This window comes from Chlorocebus sabaeus, chromosome 22, assembly GCF_047675955.1.
Source record: "Chlorocebus sabaeus isolate Y175 chromosome 22, mChlSab1.0.hap1, whole genome shotgun sequence".
Classification (NCBI taxonomy): domain Eukaryota; kingdom Metazoa; phylum Chordata; class Mammalia; order Primates; family Cercopithecidae; genus Chlorocebus; species Chlorocebus sabaeus.
This window is the reverse complement of record NC_132925.1, coordinates 88,500,413-88,523,193: the sequence shown is the minus strand read 5'-3', so window position 1 is coordinate 88,523,193 and position 22,781 is coordinate 88,500,413. Positions and strand designations below refer to the sequence as shown.

Genomic DNA, 22,781 nt, shown 5'->3' with positions numbered 1-22,781 from the left:
AGTTATTGATACTTGTGTTTACACTATGAAGTTCTCATGTTGTATTTTCAGCTTCATGAGGTAATTTATGTTCCTCTCTAAACTAGCTATCCTGGTTAACAGCTCCTGTAATGTTTTATCATGGTTTTTAGCTTCTTTGCATTGAGTTAGAACATGCTGTTTTAGCTCAGTGAAGTTTGTTATTACCCACCTTCTGAAGCCTACTTCTGTCAAATCATTCATCTCAGCCTCTGCCCAGGTATTGCAATCATTTGGAGAAGAGGCACTCTGCCTTTTTGAGTTTTCAGTGTTTTTTCACTGATTCTTTCTCATCTTCATGAGTTTGTCTAGCTTCAATCTTTGAGGCTGCCGATCTTTGAGTGGGGTTTTTGTGGGGACTTTTTTGTTGATGCTGTTGTTGTTGCTTTCTGTTTATTTTTGTTTCAATAATCAGACCCCTTTTTGTAGGGCTGCTGTGGTTTGCTGAGGGTTCACTCCAGACCCTATTCACCTGGGTCTCTCCCACACCCAGAGGTGTCACCTGAGGAGACTGCAGAACAGCAAAGATAGCTGCCTGCTTCTTCCTCTGAGATCTCTGTCCCTGAGAGGCACTGACCTGATGCCAGTGGGAATGCTCCTGTATAAGGTGTCTGGCAACCCTTATTGGAGGGTCTCACCCAGTCGGGGGGCATGGGATCTGGGACCCACCTAATGAAGCACTCTGGCTGCCCCTTGGCAGAGGGGGTGTGCTGTGCTGTGGGGGAGTCCCACTTGTCTGGGCTGCCTGGATTCCTCAGAGCTAGCGGGGGAAAGACTAAGTCTGCTGATCCACGGAGACCATGGCCACCCCTCAGTCCCAGGGAGATCAAAGTTCTGTCCCTAAACCCCTGGCTGGAGTTGCTGAAATTCCTGCGGGGAGGCCCCACCCAATGAAGAAGAATGGGTCAGGGTCCGACCTAAAGTGGCAGTCTGGCTGCAGTCTGCCACAGCCAGTGTGGCAGTTTGGGTCCAAACCGTCCAGTCTCCCCAGCACCAGCAGGGGGAAAACCGCAGACTGGAGCTACAGTGATGGCTGCTGCCCCTCCCCTAGGGAGTCAATCATCTTAGGTAGCAGGCAGTGGCTCCAGTGGCACAATCGGTTAGCACGTGGTACTTATAAGGTAGCAGGCAGCCATAGTGATGCCTGCTGCCCCTCTCCTGGGGAGCTCATTTGTCTTAGGCAGCAGGCAGCCATAGTGATGATGGCCTCCCCTCCCCCTCAGGAGCTCAGTTGTCTTAGACAGCAGGCAGCTGCAGTGATGGCTGCCTTGATTTCTTTTTTTTTTTTTTTTTTTTTTGAGACAGGTTCTTGCTCTGTCACACAGGCTGGGGTGCTGTGGCACAATCATAGCTCACTGCCACCTCAGTCTTCCCAGGCTCAAGGGATTCTCCCACCTCAGCCTCCCAAGTCGTTGGGACTACATGTGCACACCACCAGCTAGTTTTTTTTTTTTTTTTTTCTCTTTTTTTAATTTACTGTTGTAGAGATGGAGTCTCGCTGTGTTGCTCAGGCTAGTATCAAGTTCCTGGGCTCAAGCAGTCCTCCTGTCTCAGCCTCTCAAAGTGCTGGGATTACAGACATAAGCCACTGTGCTTTGCAGTTTCTTTAGTTTTGAATGGTAGTTTCGCTGGCTATAGGATTCTTTGTTGATGGTCTTTCATTTCAGACTTTGAATATTTCTGCTGTCTGCCTTCTGGCCTCCATTATATCTGATGGTGTCACCTGTTAATATTATTGAGGGTTATTTGTTGTTTTTCTCTTGTTGCTTTCAAGATTCTCTTTATTTTTGGCTTTTGACACTTTTGATTCTAATGTGACTATATGTGAATCTCTTTGATTTTATCCCATGTAGAGTTTGTTGAGCTTCTTGGCTGTGTGAAGACTTTTTCATCAATTTTGGAAAGTTTTTCCCCATTATTTCTTCCCATTTCTCTTTCTCTTTTCCTTCTGGCACTACCACTATGTGTATGTTTATACCCTTAATGATGCCCCACAGATATCTGAGGCTCTGTTCATTTGTCTTCATTCTTTTTTCTTTTTGTTTTTCTTACTTGAGGTAATCTCAGTTAACTCAGCTTCAAATTTGCTAATTCTTCTGCTAGCTCAGATCCGCTGCTGAGCCCCTTTAGTGAATTTTTCATTTCAGTTATTGTATTCTTCAATCCTAGAATTTATATTTGGTGTACTTTAAGTAATTTCTACCCTTTTTGTTGATATCCTCTTATTTGGTGAGTCATTGTTCTTACACTTTCCTTTAATTCTTTAAGTGTGATTTCCTTCAGTTCTTTGTTTAAAGTATTTTCCAAGCAAGTCCAATATTTGAGCTACCTCAGGAAAAGTTTTTATTAACTTCTTTTTGCCTGTGTATGGGCCATACTTTCTGGTTTTTTTATATCTTATGATATTTTGTTGAAAACTAGACATTTTAAATAATTTGGCAACTCTGGAAATCAGATCCCTTCCCCACATCCCCAGGGGTTGTTATTGTTGCTTTTTATTGTTTTATGTTGTTGATGATGCTTGTTTCTTTTTTCAGTAATATTATTGGACTCATTGCTTTTTGGGGTTTTTTTAGACAGGGTCTTGCTGTATTGCTCAGGCCATAGCGTACTGATGTGATCATAGCTCACTACAACCTTGCCTGGGCTCGAGAAATCCTCCTACCTCAACCTCCTGAGTAGCTTGGACTACAGACATGCACCACCACATGCAGCTAATTTTTTAATTTTTTGTGAAGACAGGGATCTTGCTATGTTTCCCAAACTGGTCTCAAACTCCTGGCCTCAAGTGATCCTCTTGCCTCAGCCTCCCAAAGCACTGGGATTACAGGTGTGAGCCACCATTCTTGGACCCATTCTTTAATATCTGTATTTTTTAATTATATGCAGTCACTAAAGTCTCCATGCAGTTAGTTAATGATCAGCTAATAACTGAACAGGGATATTCTTAAATGCCTTAAATCAATAACTCTCCACATTTTTAAGGGGGTTTTTATATGTATGTGTTGAGGCTCACTGTCATTGCTCCAGCACTTTTCAGTTCAGCCATAGCCTTCACTTCCTACTTACCCAGAGCCTCAAGGTCAGCACTGGTGAGAGATTAGGCCTTCTCAGGCCTTCTCTAGGAATTTGCACAGCCCTGTATACATGTGTAGCCTTCTAGATTCCCAGGAATATGTCAGAGCTTTTCAAGGCCCCCTACAGATATTTCATTCCTCAGATTTTCCTTATATAATTTTTTTTTAGTCGTTCTCGTTTGCCTCAAATGACATGGCTGCTTCATGCAGCTGGGATGTTAAATTATACTTTTTTTTGTTTTTTGTTTTGCTCCAACAAATGCCTTGGGTATAGAGTTTTCCTCACTTGAGTGAGCTCTGAGTCAAGTTAAATTAAGACAAGCCCTATGAGTGGAGTTTTTCCAAGAAGCTGCCAAACAGATCAAATAATAACAATTCTGTGGGTCGGAACTTTTCGTAGGAGTTCCAAAACCGTTCTCTCCCTTCTAATGGCTGCTAGGCTGCTGGTGTTTCATGACTTTCATGATTCTACAGCAGCTTGTTTTTAAGGCTACTGTGGAGGTAGGAGGGGATGGGAATAGTGCAAGTTAAAAATTCAACAAAGCTCATTGTTATTATTCATCCATTATCATTGAATAAACATTTCTTGGATTGTCACAAGCCTTTGGTTAACCAGTGTTAGCCACCCCATTGCTTTCATGGACAAGCAGATTTTCAGAGATCTTTACTCTGCCATTCCTAAAATGCCTCTCCCATCATTGTGTTCTTAATATCCAAAAAAGCATGTTCTTATAATCAAACGCTCAGGGGCCATGCCCCAGAAAATGAAGCCCATGGACTCAGTCGGACACCAGTTTGGCTAGACCTTAGTCTGTCCCATGCTTTGGGCTTTGTGGGTATAGAGTGGGTATAGAGCTGCTTTGGGCATTGTGGGAATAGAGCTACCTCTGTTCTGCCCAGTTTGGGTCTGCTCCCATCTGGCCTGTGAGAGTACCCAGAACTCACTCTCATGTAGCCATCTAAGAAACAACTCACAGAGAGAACCATACCTAACTCACTGGTCCCACCCATTCTCATGATCTAGTGGCCAGGAGTGGCCTATTGAGGAGATGCATATTGTGGTGGTGGTATCTCACATCAGCTTTCCTCTGCTGTCAGGAATTTCTGCTGAAGATTTTTTGTGTGTTCCGGAACCTGATGAAGATGAGTGTGTTCCCTCGGGACTGGATGGTAATGAGACTGCTCACAAGCAAGTGAGTATGGAAGGGCTCTGTGTCAGCATTACTGAGCTGTTCTCAGACTAAGAAGAGTATGTGTGTTTCAGAGAGGGAGCACATGAGCAAGACAAATGAAGGGCAGGACCATTGGAAAAGAGAGGAGAGGGCAAATGAGAAAAACGTTTTTGTGCTTGGCAGATGATGGCACAGTAAGGATAGAGAAGGAAGTTTTCAGGATGTGAAATATAATATCCTGAGAAGGGTTCTTCCTTGAGGAAGGCCTGCTTAGTGTCCCATTGGCCTCTGCTGCCCTATAGGTTTAGGCATTGTCCCAAGCCGCCTTCTCGATTTAAATTGTGTTGTCTACCATAGACAGTGCCAGTTACCCACCTGAGACCTGGCTGCAAGGCTCTGACCACTTCTGATTACTGACATAGAATTTACTCTAAAGATAACCCTAACCTGACTGCCTCATTTATATTTCTAGCCTGTGCTTCCTCCTGGCAAACCAGACAAATGATGCATGTGGTAAGGGGCTGGCTCGTCTGGTCTCTCTCTATTCAGAAGAAGGCTACTTGGCCTGCACACTCTAGCCCATTGCCTCCTCCCACTGATCTGCCTTTTATATTGACATATAAAATATAATGAAAGTATTTGTTAGATATATTAACAAGATACTAGCATGGTCTTTCCACTTTATACCTTTTATAGCGCACTGTAACTTTTTCCAAAATGCAAATGTTTTATAAAGAATAGAAGGATGGTTATAAACAAAGTTGCACAGATACTTCCTCACATAGTGACTTTTCTATTTGAATCCTTCTTGTTTCTATCTCTTAACTCCATTCAGAGCACTTCAGGCTCCCCAGCCTGTCCTGCAAGAGCAGTTTTTTCTTTCAAAGCTGTGACCCTTTAAATTTTTCACCCCCTCTAGTGGTGGGCTAGTGTTTCTAATGCACTGTTTTTGTCATGTTCTTCTGCATCTAAGCAGAGGTGGCCACTATTAGACATAAGTCTCTTTGTCAGGTAGCCAAGGCCCTATGTAATGAAAATGAAACCTACTGTCCCACTAGACTTCCTCTCCATTTCACTCTCTTGTTCCAGCAGGACAGCCTCCCATTGTCCCTTCTGTGTGCCCAGGCTAAGATTGAGAGTGATACTCAAGCTAGACCAAAAGAGCTGAATTCAAATGACACATAGATGAAAATAATAGTATATGATTAAAGCAAAGATTTATTACCTATATAAACCCCTGTTATCCAGTATAATAATAAAATTATGTTCTAAGTCCTACAAAGTGATCATAATATCTGTTGATTACCCAGAGGTCCCCAAAATACTAGAACTACTCTGAACTGAGAGAAACTTTAAAGAACCATCGAACTCCTACCATCTTTTATAGGTAGGGAAAATGAGACACAGAGAGAAGTATGAAGGCCAGGTAATGGCAGAACTAGGTCTAGAACCCAGTGACGTCCCGTGCTGTCCTGCCAACTGTGGGGCATTTATCCAAGACTGGTTTTCTGTAGAGTTTTTTCTATAGAGTTTGTACCATTTTCTCTTTCCTTTATAGTCACATCTTACATAGGAACAAGTTGTACCCAAGAAGCTTGCACACAGGCTATAGACAGCTGATGCCAAGCCATCAGATGCCATTGTTAGTCTTTTAATTCTGCCAATGCCTTGTTTCCCTACTGCAGTATTATAGTCACTACTGTCCAGTACCTGTCCTCTGCACTGCACAAGAATTTCACAGAGACTGACTTTGACTTTAAGGTAGGCACTCCTGAAATCCATCAGTATTATTGCAATAACCTTAGAAAGCCAAAACCAAGCTCACTTGTTTTTGCTTTATTAATAGATTCATAGTATCAAACAGCTTCTAAGCCTGATGATGATTAGAATATGACCTGGGGTACACCTGTTGAAAGTGTTGGTAGCCAGACTTCCATGAGTATGCTTTCTAGTCCAGAATCAACACAATTGGCTTCAGAAGGAGTCAAGAGGGGAAAGAAGAAGAACAAATTCCTGTTCACAAAGATATTTAAAAGGGAAAAAAAATGAGGATCTTAAGATTATAAAATGGGTTCTATGCTACATGTATGTATTTAGTAACTCTCCCTACAAGATTGAGTTCTTAGACTGTCACATTTTCTCTTTCTCTGTCTCTCTAGGTGTGGAATTCTTATTTTAGCCTGGCAGTTCTATTCATAAATCAGCCGAGCCTTCAGCTAGAAATTATCACCTCAGTCAAAAGGAAGAAGATTCTAGATAAGTAAGATAAACGTCTTATATTCATCTCATTACCACTTGGCCAAATAGGGCTATGTGTCCATGAGAGTTCCTTCAGAGGTTCACAGGTTCTCAGCTGGGTGGTTTCCCAGGGGCCAGGTGTGGGAGTTCAGTCGAGAGCCCAATGGCTTAGCGCATTGGGAAGCATTAGAAACAAACAGTACTGAAGTACTGGCCTCATGGGTTTGCAGCCCTATCTTCCTGAACCTTCTCCCACTAACGGTTGGCTCCTGTGTTACTATTCTTAGGTATGGGGACATGCGTGTAATGATGGCTTATGAACTGTTCAGCATGTGGCAGAATTTGGGTATGTTTTTTATCCCTATTCTTCCCTTCTATATATTGCATAGCCAAATAGAAAGTAGCAAGACTAATAACGTCTCCCAGGCTTTATGAATGTTAATTCAGACCCAAGAGATCCTTACATATCTTTCACATAACACCTCAGATGGATGGTGTAGCACATGTGCATAAAGCCCTTGGCAAGGAGAGTTTGGCTGAGAAATAAGACCTCAGTAATATATGTGCAAAATCCCCTTTTTTAGGAACTAAAGTCAAAAGGAAGAAAAAGAAGAGGAGGGCTGTAGTAGTTTTTTTCCAATTTGAGAACCCATGCCTGTAAGATCCTCCATACTCTTCACTTCCCAGTCTGGATGTTGCAGGCTCAAAAGCTTAGATCAGAGATACCCAGTACATGAGCAGAGGTGGCCATTGATTTTAATAAAGATTGAAACATTTCTTGGATCTCTGGTATTCATGCATCCGGATCAGATACTTGACACCAATTGCATGGAGTAATATATGAGAAGAGAACGGCAACCTCTGAGTGAGATCAGCTTTGGCTTTCCTTCTTTGCACAGCTTCTGCTTTGAAAGCTTTGAAAATAGCCACTGCTTTGAATCTAAATTTGTCAGATCAGTGTTTTTGGTAGAATTTCTGGGTTGCCCTGGTGACTGAGTGGGCCATCCTGTGATATGTGGCCTGTCAAGATGCTAGATAACTATTATTATTTCAAGTAAAGTTTGCTTTCAGCTGAGCTCATGGCTCTGAAGCTATAGGAATGATAGTCATAAAATCTCCAGTCCTCTGTTAACCATCCCTACCACAAACCTAGAGGCAGCAAGCAAGATGTGAGGTATTTCTGCCAGTGGGAGGGCCTTCTATTCATGAGTGGGGATGCATTTCCCCAAGCATGACTTTCCAGCACTCTGGTTCACTGTATCCAGCACAGTTTGGAAATGGATTTTAACCCAAAATTGACTCTGAAATTCCCAGGAATGCAGGAGACTGGCTACTGTGCCATGTACCAAAATTGGAATATGCTGAACCAGCTTCAGGGCTAAACATTTGTTTCTTAGACAGATTTTCAAAATGGAAATTTTTTTAATGCCATATTTGCCTGATAAAGCCTTTACTGCCTCATTGCTTTTGGTGGAAATGACATTCTCTGGTCCCCAAGAAATGGTTTTACTTGGTTGTAGCATTTATTGCACAGACCCACAGTTTATCTCCTCCTTAGTCTCTGAAGGACTGAGAGCAGAGCTCTGAAAAATGGTTCACTCCATTTTACCATTGCAAGGAAGAGAAAAATCCTATCCCACCATCCACAGGACTGTCTCTGGCTTCTGGTAACATACCCTAGATGGCAGGCCAATGAGAGGGAAACCCACATCACGCACTTACCATAGAAATGCTTCATTAAGGAAGTTGAGGGTTGAGCTGAGCCAAGTAGGTGTAATGGTACCATCAGAAATGCAATATGAACACAAAGGGAGTTCAGGATGGGTAAAGAGAGAATCTCTAAGCCAGCCTTTTAGGGTAGGGCTGTACAGGAGGCTCCTGCTAGCTCAGGAGGAGGACTTCTTTGGCATAGATGAACATAGGCGGTGTAAAGGTCCATGGACTTATTAGGCCTCTGGTGGCTAGACCAGGGACTGGATATCCTCATCACTTAAATGTCTCTGGGCTACAGCTAGAAACTCCAAGGGAAGTGCATTGTATTTAAGCAGAAATATATAGGTTTTTCCTGTTAAATAAACACTGTGAATAGACCATCTGACACTCATAGGTTACTTAGAAACCTGTTCTGTCTAGAGTAGCAAACTCTGTTCCTTCATCTCAGAGAGATTTTCAGGTAGTTTGTGGGACCTGTCAGGAAGTTCTTTGGAAAAGCAGTTTTGTGACTGTTGCACATTTGCTTTAACTGGGCTAGGCCAACTTTATCCATAAACTAAAAAGTTGAGGGGGAGTATCTCAGAAAACCATAGGGGAGAGCTTGCTTTGCTCTTGGAAGCTTCTAATATAGATTATAGCATGTGTTGTGGCCCCATTTGGGAATCTTCCATGAAAGGAGCAAAGCAGGCATAAACTAATTTGGGTTTTGTTTTTCAGGTGAACATAAGATCCACTTTATTCCGGGAATGATTGGTCCTTTTCTGGGTGTGACACTGGTCCCACAGCCAGAAGTACGGAATATCATGATTCCCATCTTTCATGACATGATGGACTGGGAGCAGAGAAAAAATGGCAACTTCAAACAGGTAAGAAACCTGGCACAGTGTTCAGGGTATTCTCTGGAATGGATCCCTTCTGCTTAGGCAGGTGGCCTAGATGACCAAGCCATGATTCTAGTGGGAATGGGCTGTAGCTTGGCTAATTTGACTCCTGTTCAAGGGTTTTCCCTTACTTGCTAGCCATAATTGATTTGTGGATTTTCTTCATGAAGTTAGAGGCCAGAAAATAATGAGGCCAGCAAAGAATGAACATCACTATAACTTTCTGATCAAGGAGAGAATGATTGAGACTGTAGCCTCCCAGTTTCATTCAGGATAGGGCCCTGGGAGTGTGTGATGTTGTTCCTTTACAGAGGATTTTCACTGTATAGTCCAGGCATTTCTAGGGCAGTAGCCCAGACCAGTTGAGTTCTCATGGCTCAGGGTAGCCCAGCATTTTACAGACTACTGCACAGAGAGGTTGGTCCAGGAGATACAGGCCCCTTGGTTTTCAACTGAGTGGCTTCAGGCTGTCCTCCTGTGTAGTTCTTTTGCCATCACTAAGGTGTAGGACATGGCCCCTGCCTTTATATCTGTAGTTCTAGAGCATAGTACCAGGACCAATAGGGGCTATTGGTGAGGAAGCCAATTTTAGCTAATAAAATAAATAACTTGCTAACAACAAAAACTGTCCACTGTAAGCAGGCCTGCTTTGGGAGATAGAGATTTTCTCTCTTAGCAGATGATCTTCAAGCAGAAGCTCCCAGGACACCTCTAGGGGAATTTTCTATATTGGCTTGGGAATTGTACCAGTTCCCTACTAAGCTCCTTCTGAGCCTGTGATTCTAGGATGAACCGGTGGTCTTAGAATAGGTGACTGTAACAGTGAGAAGTAGACCAGGGAAGCAGTAATTTTTAAATATTTATTTATTTTTAAATTTACATAGAGTAAAATGTATTCTTTCTGATTTACGTTGTATGTGTTTTGGCAAATGCATACTCATGTAACCACCACTGCAATCAAGAGTTTTTGAATACTTAAAAATTTGATCTTGCTGTCTATTTGTAGTCAAACCCTTCCCCTATACTTAACAAATGCAACCATAGGTCTGTTCTTCATCACTATAGTTGTGCCTTTTCTAGAATGTCATATAAATGGAATCAAACAAAGTGCACCTTTTTGAGACTGGCCCCTTTCACTTAGCATAATGCTTTGAGAAATTCATCCATGTTACTGCATGTATCAGTAGTTTTTCTATGCTGAGAAGTATTTAGTTCATTCATTCACCATTTGAAAGACATTTAGACTTCTTAATAATCGCCGTTATAACTGGTGTGAGATGGCACATCAAAACTACAATGAGACACCATCTCACACCAGTTAGAATGGTGATCATTAAAAAGTCAGGAAACAACAGGTGCTGGAGAGGATGTGGAGAAATAGGAACACTTTTACACTGTTGGTGGGACTGTAAACTAGTTCAACCATTATGGAAGACAGTGTGACGATTCCTCAAGGATCTAGAACTAGAAATACCATTTGACCCAGCCATCCCATTACTGTTTATATACTCAAAGGATTGTAAATCATGCTGCTATAAAGACACATGCACATGTATGTTTATGGCAGCACTATACACAATAGCAAAGACTTGGAACCAACCCAAATGTTCATCAATGATAGACTGGATTAAGAAAATGTGGCACATATACACCATGGAATACTATGCAGCCATAAAAAAGGATGAGTTCATGTCCTTTATGGGGACATGGATAAAGCTGGAAACCATCATTCTGAGCAAACTATCACAAGGACAAAAAAACCGGCTTTGCAGACGCTGCCGCCGAGGAAAGTCTTGTGCTACTAGCCATGGTCAACCCTACCGTGTTCTTCGACATTGCCGTCGACGGCGAGCCCTTGGGCCGCGTCTCCTTCGAGCTGTTTGCAGACAAGGTTCCAAAGACAGCAGAAAATTTTCGTGCTCTGAGCACTGGAGAGAAAGGATTTGGTTATAAGGGTTCCTACTTTCACAGAATTATTCCAGGGTTTATGTGTCAGGGTGGTGACTTCACACGCCATAATGGCACTGGTGGCAAGTCCATCTATGGGGAGAAATTTGAAGATGAGAACTTCATCCTAAAGCATACAGGTCCTGGCATCTTGTCCATGGCAAATGCTGGACCCAACACAAATGGTTCCCAGTTTTTCATCTGCACTGCCAAGACTGAGTGGTTGGATGGCAAGCATGTGGTCTTTGGCAAAGTGAAAGAAGGCATGAATATTGTGGAGGCCATGGAGCGCTTTGGGTCCAGGAATGGCAAGACCAGCAAGAAGATCACCATTGCTGACTGTGGACAACTCGAATAAGTTTGACTTGTGTTTTATCTTAACCACCAGACCATTCCTTCTGTAGCTCAGGAGAGCACCCCTCCACCCCATTTGCTCGCAGTATCCTAGAATCTTTGTGCTCTCGCTGCAGTTCCCTTTGGGTTCCATGTTTTCCTTGTTCTCTTCCATGCCTAGCTGGATTGCAGAGTTAAGTTTATGATTATGAAATAAAAACTAAGTAACAAAAAAAAAAAAAAAGGACAAAAAAACCAAACACCATATGTTCTCACTCACAGGTGGGAATTGAACAATGAGAACACTTGGACACAGGGTGGGGAACATTACACACCGGGGCCTGTCGTGGGGTGGGGGAAAGGGGGAGGGATAGCATTAGGACATACAGCTAATGTAAATGACGAGTTAATGGGTGCAGCACACCAACATGACACATGTATACATATGTAACAAACCTGCACGTTCTGCACATGTACCCTAGAACTTAAAGTATAATAATAAAAGAAAGACATTTAGGTTGTTTCCTTTTTTGTCAATTATAAATAAAGCTACTAAAAACATTTCTTTACAGGTTTTTGTATGCATATAAGCTTTCATTTTTCTTGAGTGAATACTTAGGAATAGGATTGTTGGGCCTTGTGACAAGTGTATAATTAGCTTTCAAAGAGGTTCTCAAACTCTTTTCTAAAATAGCTATACCATTTTGAAGTCCCAGCAGCAGTATATAATCAATTGCTCCACATACTAACCAGTACTTACTATTATCTGTTCATTTATTTTAGCCATTCTAATAGGTGTATAGTTGCATATCATTGTGGTTTTCATTTCGGTTTCCCTAGTGACTAATGATGTTGAGCACCTTTTCATGTGCTTATTTACCATCCTTATATTTCTTTGGTGAAATGAGTTCAAAGCTTTTGTTCATTTTCATTTGAGTTGTTGCTTTCCTTATTGTTGAATTTTAGGGTTCTTTATATATTCTGTATGTAAGTCCTTTGTTGAGCATATGATTTACAGATATTTTCTGCAAATCTTTAGCTTATCTTTTCATTTACTAAACAATATCTTCCTTAGAACAAAAGTTTTTAGTTTTTATAAAGTCCAATTTGTCAGTGTTTTTCTTTTATAGATCATGCTTTTGGGGTCATACCCCAAGAACTTTTTCTTAACATAGGGCCACAAAAATTTTTCTCCTATATTTTCTTCTAGAAGTTTTATAATTTTACATTTTAAATTTAGATCTATGATCTATTTTGAGTTGATTTCTGTATAAGGTATGAAGGATGGATCAGGTTCTTTTTTTTATTTTGCAACAAGATGTCCAATTATTCCAGCACCTTTTGTTGAAAAGAGTATCCTTTCTTCAGCTGTCTTTATGCTTTGGTCAAAAATCAATCGCCAAAAAAAAAGAAAAACAAATGGGTTTGGATAAGGAGAGGCTTAAAAAAAAGAAAAAGAAAAAATCAACTGACCATCAAAGGATGCAAAGTTTCAAAGTTAGGAGAAATAAGCTTTAGTGAGTTATTGCACCACATGGTGACTATAGTTAATAATAATATATTGTACACAAATTAGCCAGGCTTGGTGCCACGTGCCTATAGTCCCAGCTACTCAGGAGGCTGAGGCAGGAGAATCGCTTGTACCTGGGGAGGTGGAAGTTGCAGTGAGCCAAGATCGCACCACTGCACTCCAGCCTAGGTGATAGAGCGAGACTCCATCTCAAAATAATAATAATAATAATGTATATTTAAAAATTGCTAAAAGAGTAGACTTTAAAGGTTCTCATTGCAAAAAAAAATTAGGTGAGGTGACAGATAGTTAATTAGCTTGATTTAACCATTTCACAATGTATACATATATCAAAACATCATATTGTACTCCATAAATACATATAATTATTATCACTTAAAACTACTTTAAAAAATCAATTGACCATATTTGTGTGAATCTCTTTCTAGACTCTAGTCTTTCCATAGATCAATGTTTATTCTTTCATCAATACCACACTACCTTATTATAGTAGCTTTATAGTTAGTCTTAAAACTAGGTGATATGAATCTATCTTCCAGCTTTGTTCTTTTTTTTTTCAAGTATTGTGTTAGCTGTCTAATTCTTTTTCCTTTTTTAAATAAATTTTAGAATCAGCATGTCAATATCTATAACATTCCTGCTGAGATTTTGACTGGGATTGCAGTGATTCTATAAGTCAAATTGGGGGCAGGGCGCAGTGGCTCATGCCTGCAATCCCAGCACTTGGGGAGGCCAAGGCAGGCGGATCATTTGAAATCAGGAGTTCGAGAACAGCCTGGCCAACACAGTGAAACCCCATCTCTACTAAAAACATAAAAATTAACCAGGCGTGGTGGCAGCTGCCTGTAATCCCAGCTACTTAGGAGACTGAGGCAGGAGAATTGCTTGAACCCGGGAGAGGGAGGTTGCAGTGAGCTGAGGTCGCACCACTGTACACCAATCTGGGCAACAGAGCAAGACTCTGTCTCAAAAAAATAATATATATATATTATATATATAATATATATATAAATATTTTTATATACTTTATATATATAATATATATTATATATTTTTAAATATATATAATGTATAATATATATTTTAAATATATATAATATATATATAAAAAATTATATATATATATAAAAAATTGGGAAGAATTGATGTCTTAATAGTCCATGAAAACAGTATATCTTTCCATTTATTTAGGTGTTCTTTTATTTCTTTCATCAGTGTTTTATATAGAGATCTTACACATGTATTATTAGATTTTTATGTATTTCCTGTTTTTTGGTGCTCTTCTAAATAATTCCATGCAACTGATTGATATTGATTCCTTTATTATAAATTTTAGACTCCCTTTATTGCCAAGTATGCAGCATTTCAGAAAATTGTTCTACATGAACTTGAAAACAATGGGTATTCTGTGGGTGAGGGAGTAAAATTTATGTTTATCTAGTAGCTCAAGCTCCTTAATTATATTGTTTGAACTTCTGTAGCCTTACTGCCTTGCTACTTGATCCATTAGTTTTAAGAAAGTTCAATTAAAATGTTCCACTTTGTTTATATAAATAAATAAATAATTGCAATTTTTAAATTTTGTTTTATTTTTGTTTCTAGGATATAGAAATTCAATTGATTTTTATATATTAACATTATATCCTGTACCCTTGCTAAATTTACTTATTAGTTCTGGAAGCTTTTTTGCAGATTCCTTGGGATTTTCTGTTTAGACAATCATGTCATCTGAGAAAAGAGAGTTTTATTTCTTCCCTTCTACTCTATAGATCTCTTATTTTTCTTGCCATATCACATCAGCTAGGACCTCCAGGATGATGTTAAATAAGAGCAATGAGAAACTTGCTTTGTTCTTAGGAGAAAGTATTCACCAGTGTTTTACCAGTGAATATGATACTATCCTTATGTGCTTCTCCTATTAAATAAATAAATATGATACTAGCTCTAAGTTTTTTATAGATTCTTTTTATCATGGGTAAATAGTATTTAAGATTAGATCAGTTTGGGAGTGTGTAACTCTAATACCTCCAGGTCTTTGGGAAATAATAACTTCAAACAAAACAGGAACTGTTACTTTTCTGTATTGTCACAACTTGTGCCTTCTAAATGTGCAAAATGCACACCACCTGATTTAAAAAAAAAAAAAAAAAAATTACCAAGAAGTGGATGACATTGCAGAGCTGCACTGTGGGTCATCTGAGTCAGCTGAAAATGGGGCTGGGTTGCATTCCACCATCACTAACACTGACCAGCCTAAAACTACTTTTTCTAATTATAGAACAATATTTATTTAATGTAGAAAAATTTTAAATGCAATAGTGGGCTGGGCATGGTGGCTTGCACCTGTAATCCCAGCACTTTGGGAGGACAAGGCAGGTGGATCACAAAGTCAAGAGATCAAGACCATCCTGGGCAACATGGTGAAACCCCGTCTCTACTAAAAATACAAAAATTAGCTGGGCGTGGTGGCGTGTGCCTGTAGTCCCAGCTACTCGGGAGGCTGAGGCAGTATAATCGCTTGAACCCGGGAGGCGAAGATTGCAGTGAGCTGAGATTGCACCACTGCACTTCATCCTGGCGACAGAACGAGACTCCATCTCAAAAAAATTTAAAAATGCAATAGCTATAATGCAGAATTTTAACACAATCCTACCATTGTTAGGAACTTGGAGAGGAGGCAGTTTATGTCATTTTTAGACTTTTTCTTCTCAATACGTAGGCTTTTTTTAACTTAAAAAATGAAATTGTTAGAGGGCTGGCCAGATGGCTGAATAGGAACAGCTCCGGTCTGCAGCTCCCAACGAGATCAACACAGAAGGCGGGTGATTCCTACATTTCCAGCTGAGGTACCCAGCTCATCTCATTGGTACTGGTTGAACAGTGGATGCAGCCCTCAGAGGGTGAGCCAAAGCAGGGTGGGGTGTCACCTCTCCCGGGAAGCACAAGGGGTCAGGGAATTCCCTTCCCTAGCCAAGGAAAGCCATGAGGGACTGTGAACGGTGCAGTCCGGCCTAGATACTGCACTTTCCCCATGGTCTTTGCAACCCGCACACCAGGAGATTCCCTCCAGTGCCTACACCATCAGGGCCCTGGGTTTCAAGCACAAAACTGGGCGGCCCTTTGGGCAGACACAGAGCTAGTTGCAGTTTGTTTTTGTTTTGTTTTTTTTCATACCCCAGGGGTGCCTGGAACACCAGTGAGACAGAACTCTTCACTGCCCTGGAAAGGGGGCTGAAGCCAGGGAGCCAAGGGGTCTGCCTCTGTGCATCCTGTCACCACGGAGCCCAGCAAGCTAAAATCCACTGGCTTGAAATTCTCACTGCCAGCACAGCAGTCTGAGGCTGACCTGGTACACTCAAGCTTGCTTGGGAGAGGGGCTTCTGCCATTGCTGAGGCTTGAGTAGGTGGTTTTACCCTCACAGTGGAAACAAAGCCGCCAGGAAGTTTGAACTGGATGCAGCCCACCACAACTCAGCAAGGCCGCTGCAACCAGAATGCCTCTCTAGATGCCTCTTCTCTGGGCAGGGCATCTCTGAAAAAAAGGCAGCAGCCCCAGTCAGGGGCTTATAGATAAAACCCCCATCTCCCTGGGACAGAGCACCTGGGGAAAGGGGCAGCTGTGGGCGGAGCTTCAGCAGACTTAAACGTCTCTGCCTGATGGCTCTGAAGAGAGCAGCAAATCTCCCAGCATAGCATTCGAGCTCTGCTAAGGGTCAGACTGCCTCCTCAAGTGGGTCCCTGACCCTGACCCCCATGTCTCCTGACTGGGAGACACCTCCCATTAGGGGCCGACAGATACCTCATACAGGAGAGCTCTGGCTGGCATCTGGCAGGTGCCCCTCTGGGACAAAGCATCCAGAGGAATGAACAGGTAGCAATCTGCTGTTCTGCAGCCTCTGCTGGTGATACCCAGGCAAACAGGGTCTGGAGTGGACGTCCAGCAAATTCCATCTGACCTGCAGCAGAGGGGCCTGGCAGAAGAAAAACTAACAAACAGAAAGGAATAGCATCAACATCAACAAAAAGGACGTCCATTCAGAGACCCCATCAGAAGATCACAAATATCAAAGACCAACGGTAGATAAATCCATGAAGATGGGGAGAAAATACTGCAAAGACAATGAAAATTCCAAAAACCAGAACGCCTCTTCTCCTCCAAAGGATCACAACTCTTAGCCAGCAGGGGAACAAACCTGGATGGAGAATGAATTTGATGAATAGACAGAGGTAGGCTTCAGAAGGTGGGTAATAACAAACTCCTCCAAGCTAAAGGAGCATGTTCTAACCCAATGCAAGGAAGCTAAGAGCCTTGAATAAAGGTTAGACGAATTGCTAACTGGAATAACCAGTTTAGAGAAGAACATAAATGACCTGATGGAGCTGAAAAACACAGCACAAGAACTTTATGAAGCATGCACAAGTATCAATAGCCAAATTGATCAAGCAGAAGAAAGGATATCAGAGTTTGAAGATCAACTTAATAAAATAAAGCAAGAAGACAAGATTAGAGAAAAAAAAAATGAAAAGGAATGAACAAAGCCTCCAAGAAATATAGGACTTTGTGAAAAGACCAAATCTATGTTTGATTGGTGTATCTGAAAGTGATGAGGAGAATGGAACCAAGTTGGAAAACACTCGTCAGGATATTATCCAGCAGAACTTCCCCAACCTAGCAAGACAGGCCAACATTCAAATTCAGGAAATCCAGAGAATGCCACAAATATACTCCTTGAGAAGAGCAACCCCAAGACACATAATCATCAGATTCACCAAGGTTGAAATGAAGGGAAAAATGTTAAGGACAGCCAGAGAGAAAGGTCAGGTTACCCACAAAGGAAAGCCCATCAGACCAACAGCTGATATCTCTGCAGAAACCCTACAAGCCAGAAGAGAGTGGGGGCCAATATTCAACTTTTTTTTTTTTTTTTTTTTTGAGACTGAGTCTCACTTGGTCGTCTAGGCTAGAGTACAGTGGTGCGATCTCGGCTCACTACAAATTCCGCCTCCTGGGTTCATGCCATTCTCCTGCCTCTGCCTCCCGAGTAGCTGGGACTACAAGTGCCCGCCACTACACCCAGCTAATTTTTTTGTATTTTTAGTACAGACGGTGTTTCACCATGTTAGCCAGGATGGTCTCAATCTCCTGACCTCATGATCTACCCACCTCAGCCGCCCAAAGTGCTGGGATTACAGGCATGAGCCACCACGCCCAGCCAACATTCTTAAAGAAAAGAATTTTCAAGAATTTCATATCCAGTCAAACTAAGCTTCATAAGCAAAGGAGAAATAAAATCCTTTACAGACAAGCACATGTGGAGAGCTTTTGTCACCACCAGGTCTGCCTTACAAGAGTTCCTGAAGGAAGTACTAAACTTGGAAAGGAATAACCTGGTACCAGCCACTGCAAAAACATACCAAATTGTAAAGACCGTCAACACTATGAAGAAACTAGCTAGCTAGTTTCTAGCTAATACCTAGCTAGCATCATAATAACAGGATCAAATTCACACATGACAATATTAACCCTAAATGTAAATAGGCTAAATGCCCCAATTAAAAGACAACAGACTGGCAAATTGGATAAAGAATCAAGACCCATCAGTGTGCTGTATTCAGGAGACCCATCTCCCATGCAAAGACACACATGGGCTTAAAATAAAGGCATGGAGGAATATTTACCAAGCAAATGGAAAGCAAAAAAAAGCAGGGTTTGCAATCCTAATCTCTGATAAAACAGACTTTAAAACCAACAGAGATCAAAAGAGACAAAGAACGGCATTACATAATGGTAAAGCGATCAATGCAATAAGAAGCACTAACTATCTTAAATATATATGCACCCAATACAGGAGCACCCAGATTCATAAAGCAAGTTCTTAGAAAACTACAAAGAAACTTAGACTCCCACACAATAATAGTGGGAGTCTTTAACACCCCACTGTCTATATTAGACAGATCAATGAGACAGAAAATTAACAAGGATATTCAGGACTTGAACTCAGCTCAGGACCAAGTGGACCTAATAGACATCTACAGAACTCTCCACCCCAAATCAACAGACTATACATTCTTCTCAACACCACATTGCACATATTCTAAAACTGACCACATAATTGAAAGTAAAACACACCTTGGCAAATGCAAGAGAATGGAAATCATAACACTCTCTCAGACCACAGATTAAGAAACTCACTCAAAACTGCACAACTACATGGAAACTGAACAACCTGCTCCTGAGTGACTACTAGGTTAATAACGAAATGAAGGCAGAAATAAAGATGTTCTTTGAAACCAATGAGAACAAAGACACAATGTACCAGAATCTCTGGGACACATTTAAAGCTGTGTGTAGAGGGAAATTTATAGCACTAAATGCCCACAAGATAAAGCAGGAAAGATCTAAAATTGACACTCTAACATCACAAAAGAACTAGAGAAGCAAGAGCAAACAAATTAAAAATCTAACAGAAGACAAGAAATAACTGAGAGCAGAACTGAAGGAGATAGAGACACACAAAAACTCTTCAAGAAATCAGTGAATCCAGGAGCTGGTTTTATGAAAAGATCAACAAAATAGAATAATAAGAGCTATTTATGACAAACCCACAGCCAGTATCATAACTGAATGGGCAAAACCTGGAGGCATTCCCTTTGAAAACCAGCATAAGACAAGGATGCCCTCTCTCACCACTCCTATTCAGTATAGTATTGGAAGTTCTGGCCAGGGTGATCAAGCAAGATAAAGAAATGAAGGGTATTCAGATAGGAATAGAGGAAGTCAAATTGTCTCTGTTGGTGGATGGCATGATTGTATATTTAGAAAACCCCATAGTCTCAGCCCAAAATCTCCTTAAGCTGATAAGCAACTTCAGCAGAGTCCCAAAATACAAAATCAATGTGCAAAATTCACAAGCATTCCTATACACCAATAAGAGACAAACAGCCAAAACGTGAGTGAACTCCCATTCACAATTGCTACAAAGAGAATAAAATACCTAGGAATACAAATTACAAGGGATGCAAAGGACCCCTTCAAGGAGAACTATAAACCACTGCTCAAGGAAATAAGAGAGGATACAAACAAATGGAAAAACATTCCATGCTCATGGATAGGAAGAATCAATATCATGAAGTGGCCATGCTGCCCAAACTAATTTATAGATTCTGTGCTATCCCCATCAAGCTACCATTGACTTTCTTCACAGAATTAGAAAAAACTACTTTAAATTTCATGTGGAACCAAAAGAGTCTGCATAGCTAAGATAATCTTAGGCAAAAAGAAAAACTGGAGGCATCATGCTACCTGACTTCAAACTATACTACAATGCTACAGCAACCAAAACAGCATGGTACTGGTACCAAAACAGATATACAGACCAATGGAACAGAACAGAGGCCTCAGAGATAACAACATGCATCTACAACCATCTGATCTTTGACAAACCTGACAAAAAGAAACAATGGGGAAAGGATTCCCTATTTAATAAATGGTGTTGGGAAAACTGGCTAGCCATATGCAGAAAGCTGAAACTGGACCCTTTCCTTACACCTTATACAAATATTAACTCAAGATGAATTAAAGACTTTAAATGTAAGACCTAAAACCTTAAAAACCCTAGAAGAAAACCTAGGCAGTACCATTCAGGACATAGGCATGGGCAAAGACTTCATGACTAAAACACCAAAAGAAATGGCAACAAAAGCCAGAATTGACAAATGGGATCTGATTAAACTAAAGAGCTTCTGCACAGCAAAAGAAAGTATCATCAGAGTGAACAGCCAACCTACAGAAAGGGAGAAAATTTTTGCAATCTAGCCATCTGACAAAGGGCTAACATCCAAAATCTACAAAGAACTTAAACAAGTTTACAAGAAAAAAACAACCCCATTAAAAAGTGGGTGAAGAAGATGAACAGACACTTCTCAAAAGAAGACATTTATGCGACCAACAAACATATATAAAAAAGCTCATCATCACTGGTCATTAGAGAAATGCAAATCAAAACCACAATGAGATACCATCTCACACCAGTTAGAATGGTGATCATTAAAAAGCCAGGAAACGAAAGGTGCTAGAGAGGATGTGGAGAAATAGGAACGCTTTTACACTGTTGGTGGGAGTGTAAATTAGTTCAACCATTGTGGAAGATAGTATGGCAATTCCTCAAGGATCTAGAACCAGAAATACCGTTTGACCCAGTAATCACATTACTGGCTATATACCCAAAGGATTCTAAGTCATTCTACTGTACACATGCACACATATGTTTATTGTGGCACTATTCACAATAGCAAAGACTTGGAACCAACCCAAATGCCCATCAATGATAGGCTGGATAAAGAAAATCTGGCACATATACACCATGGAATACTATGCAGCCATAAAAAAGGATGAGTTCATGTCCTTTGCAGGGAGATGTATGAAGCCAGAAACCATCATTCTCAGCAAACTAATAAAAGAACGGAAAACCAAACACCGCATGTTCTCACTCATAAGTGGGAGCTGAACAATGAGAATACATGGACACAGGGAGGGGAACATCACATACCAGGGCCTGTCAGGGGCTGGGGGGCTGGGGGAGGGATAGCATTAGAAAAAATACCTAATGTAGATGACAGGTTGATGGGTGCAGCAAACCACCATGGCATGTGTATACCTATGTAACAAAACTGCCCGTTCTGCCCATGTACCCCAGAACCTAAAGTATTAAAAAAAAATGGCCAAAAAAATGAAAGTGTTGTATATATTGGTTTGTAATCTCCCTTTTTTGGTAGCAACTTGTCATGACTACCTCTTCATGTGAATTAATGCTCCCCTATACTAAACCCGTCAGTTTAGAGGCTATATGGTATTCCATTGTATGGCTGGATCATAACATATTTTGTTAAGCTCCTAATTTAATTTTTTTAATTAATTAATTTATTTTTTTATTTTGAGATGGAGTCTTGCTCTGTTGCTCAGGCTGGAGTGCAGCGGCATGATCTCAGCTCACTGCAACCTCTGCCTTCCGGGTTCACGTGATTCTCCTGCCTCAGCCTCCTGAGTAGCTGGGATTATAGGTGCATGCCACCACGCCCGGCTAATTTTTATAGTTTTAGTAGAAACTGAGTTTCACCATGTTGACCAGGCTAGTCTCAAGCTCCTGATCTCATGATCTGCCCACCTGGTCCTCCCAAAGTGCTGGGATTGCAGACTTTTTTTTTTTTTTTTTTTTTTTTGTTGAGATGGAGTTTCCTTCTTGTTGCACAGGCTGGAGTGCAGTGGCATGATCTTGGCTCACTGCAACCTCCTCCTCCCAGGTTCAAGCGATTCTCCTGCCTCAGCCTCCCAAGTAGCTGGGATTACAGGTGTGCGCCATTATGCCCAGCTAATTTTTTTTGTATTTTTAGCAGAGATGGGGTTTCACCGTGTTGGTCAGGCTGGTCTCAAACTCCTGACCTCATGTGATCCACCCACCTCCGTCTCCCAAAGCGCTGGGATTACAGTCATGACCCACCTCTCTCAGCCCCTAATTTTAGCAATTTAGGTTCATTCCAAATTTTTGTTGTTAATATTGCCAAAATCATTTATTCTTATTTTCTTAGGTAAATTTCTCAACCTGTAATCACTAGATCAAAGAGTCAAAAATCTTTCTTAAGTTTTTATAGCACAATTCTTTGAAATCCAGACTACCTTTTCTGTGTATGTTCCATCTAAGCAATTACCATGCTGAGCTGTGTCAGCTGTCCTACCTGCCGCCTCTGCCAGATGATGGGCTTTTAGGGACCAGGATTATTTCTTGTGCATTTTTATATCTCAGAACCCACCATGGTGCCTGGGACATGGTAGGCTCATAGAGATGAAAATCAAAACTAGCATTTATTAAGTACT

At 41.0% G+C, this 22,781-nt stretch overlaps 1 protein-coding gene and 1 pseudogene across 5 annotated transcripts in view; both read left to right on the top strand.

Moving 5' to 3' along the window:
• DOCK3 (dedicator of cytokinesis 3) overlaps window positions 1–22,781 on the top strand; it is a 675,444-nt gene that overhangs the window by 596,060 nt on the left and 56,603 nt on the right. For all 5 annotated transcript variants that reach the window (XM_073010128.1, XM_073010127.1, XM_073010126.1 and 2 more), the window contains exons 28-32: window positions 4,194–4,288; window positions 5,953–6,028; window positions 6,427–6,527; window positions 6,793–6,851; window positions 8,936–9,084. In XM_073010128.1, coding sequence (XP_072866229.1) covers window positions 4,194–4,288; window positions 5,953–6,028; window positions 6,427–6,527; window positions 6,793–6,851; window positions 8,936–9,084 — 480 coding nt within the window. The remainder of the gene's footprint in view (window positions 1–4,193; window positions 4,289–5,952; window positions 6,029–6,426; window positions 6,528–6,792; window positions 6,852–8,935; window positions 9,085–22,781) is intronic.
• On the top strand, window positions 10,850–11,642 carry LOC103227688 (peptidyl-prolyl cis-trans isomerase A pseudogene; annotated as a pseudogene).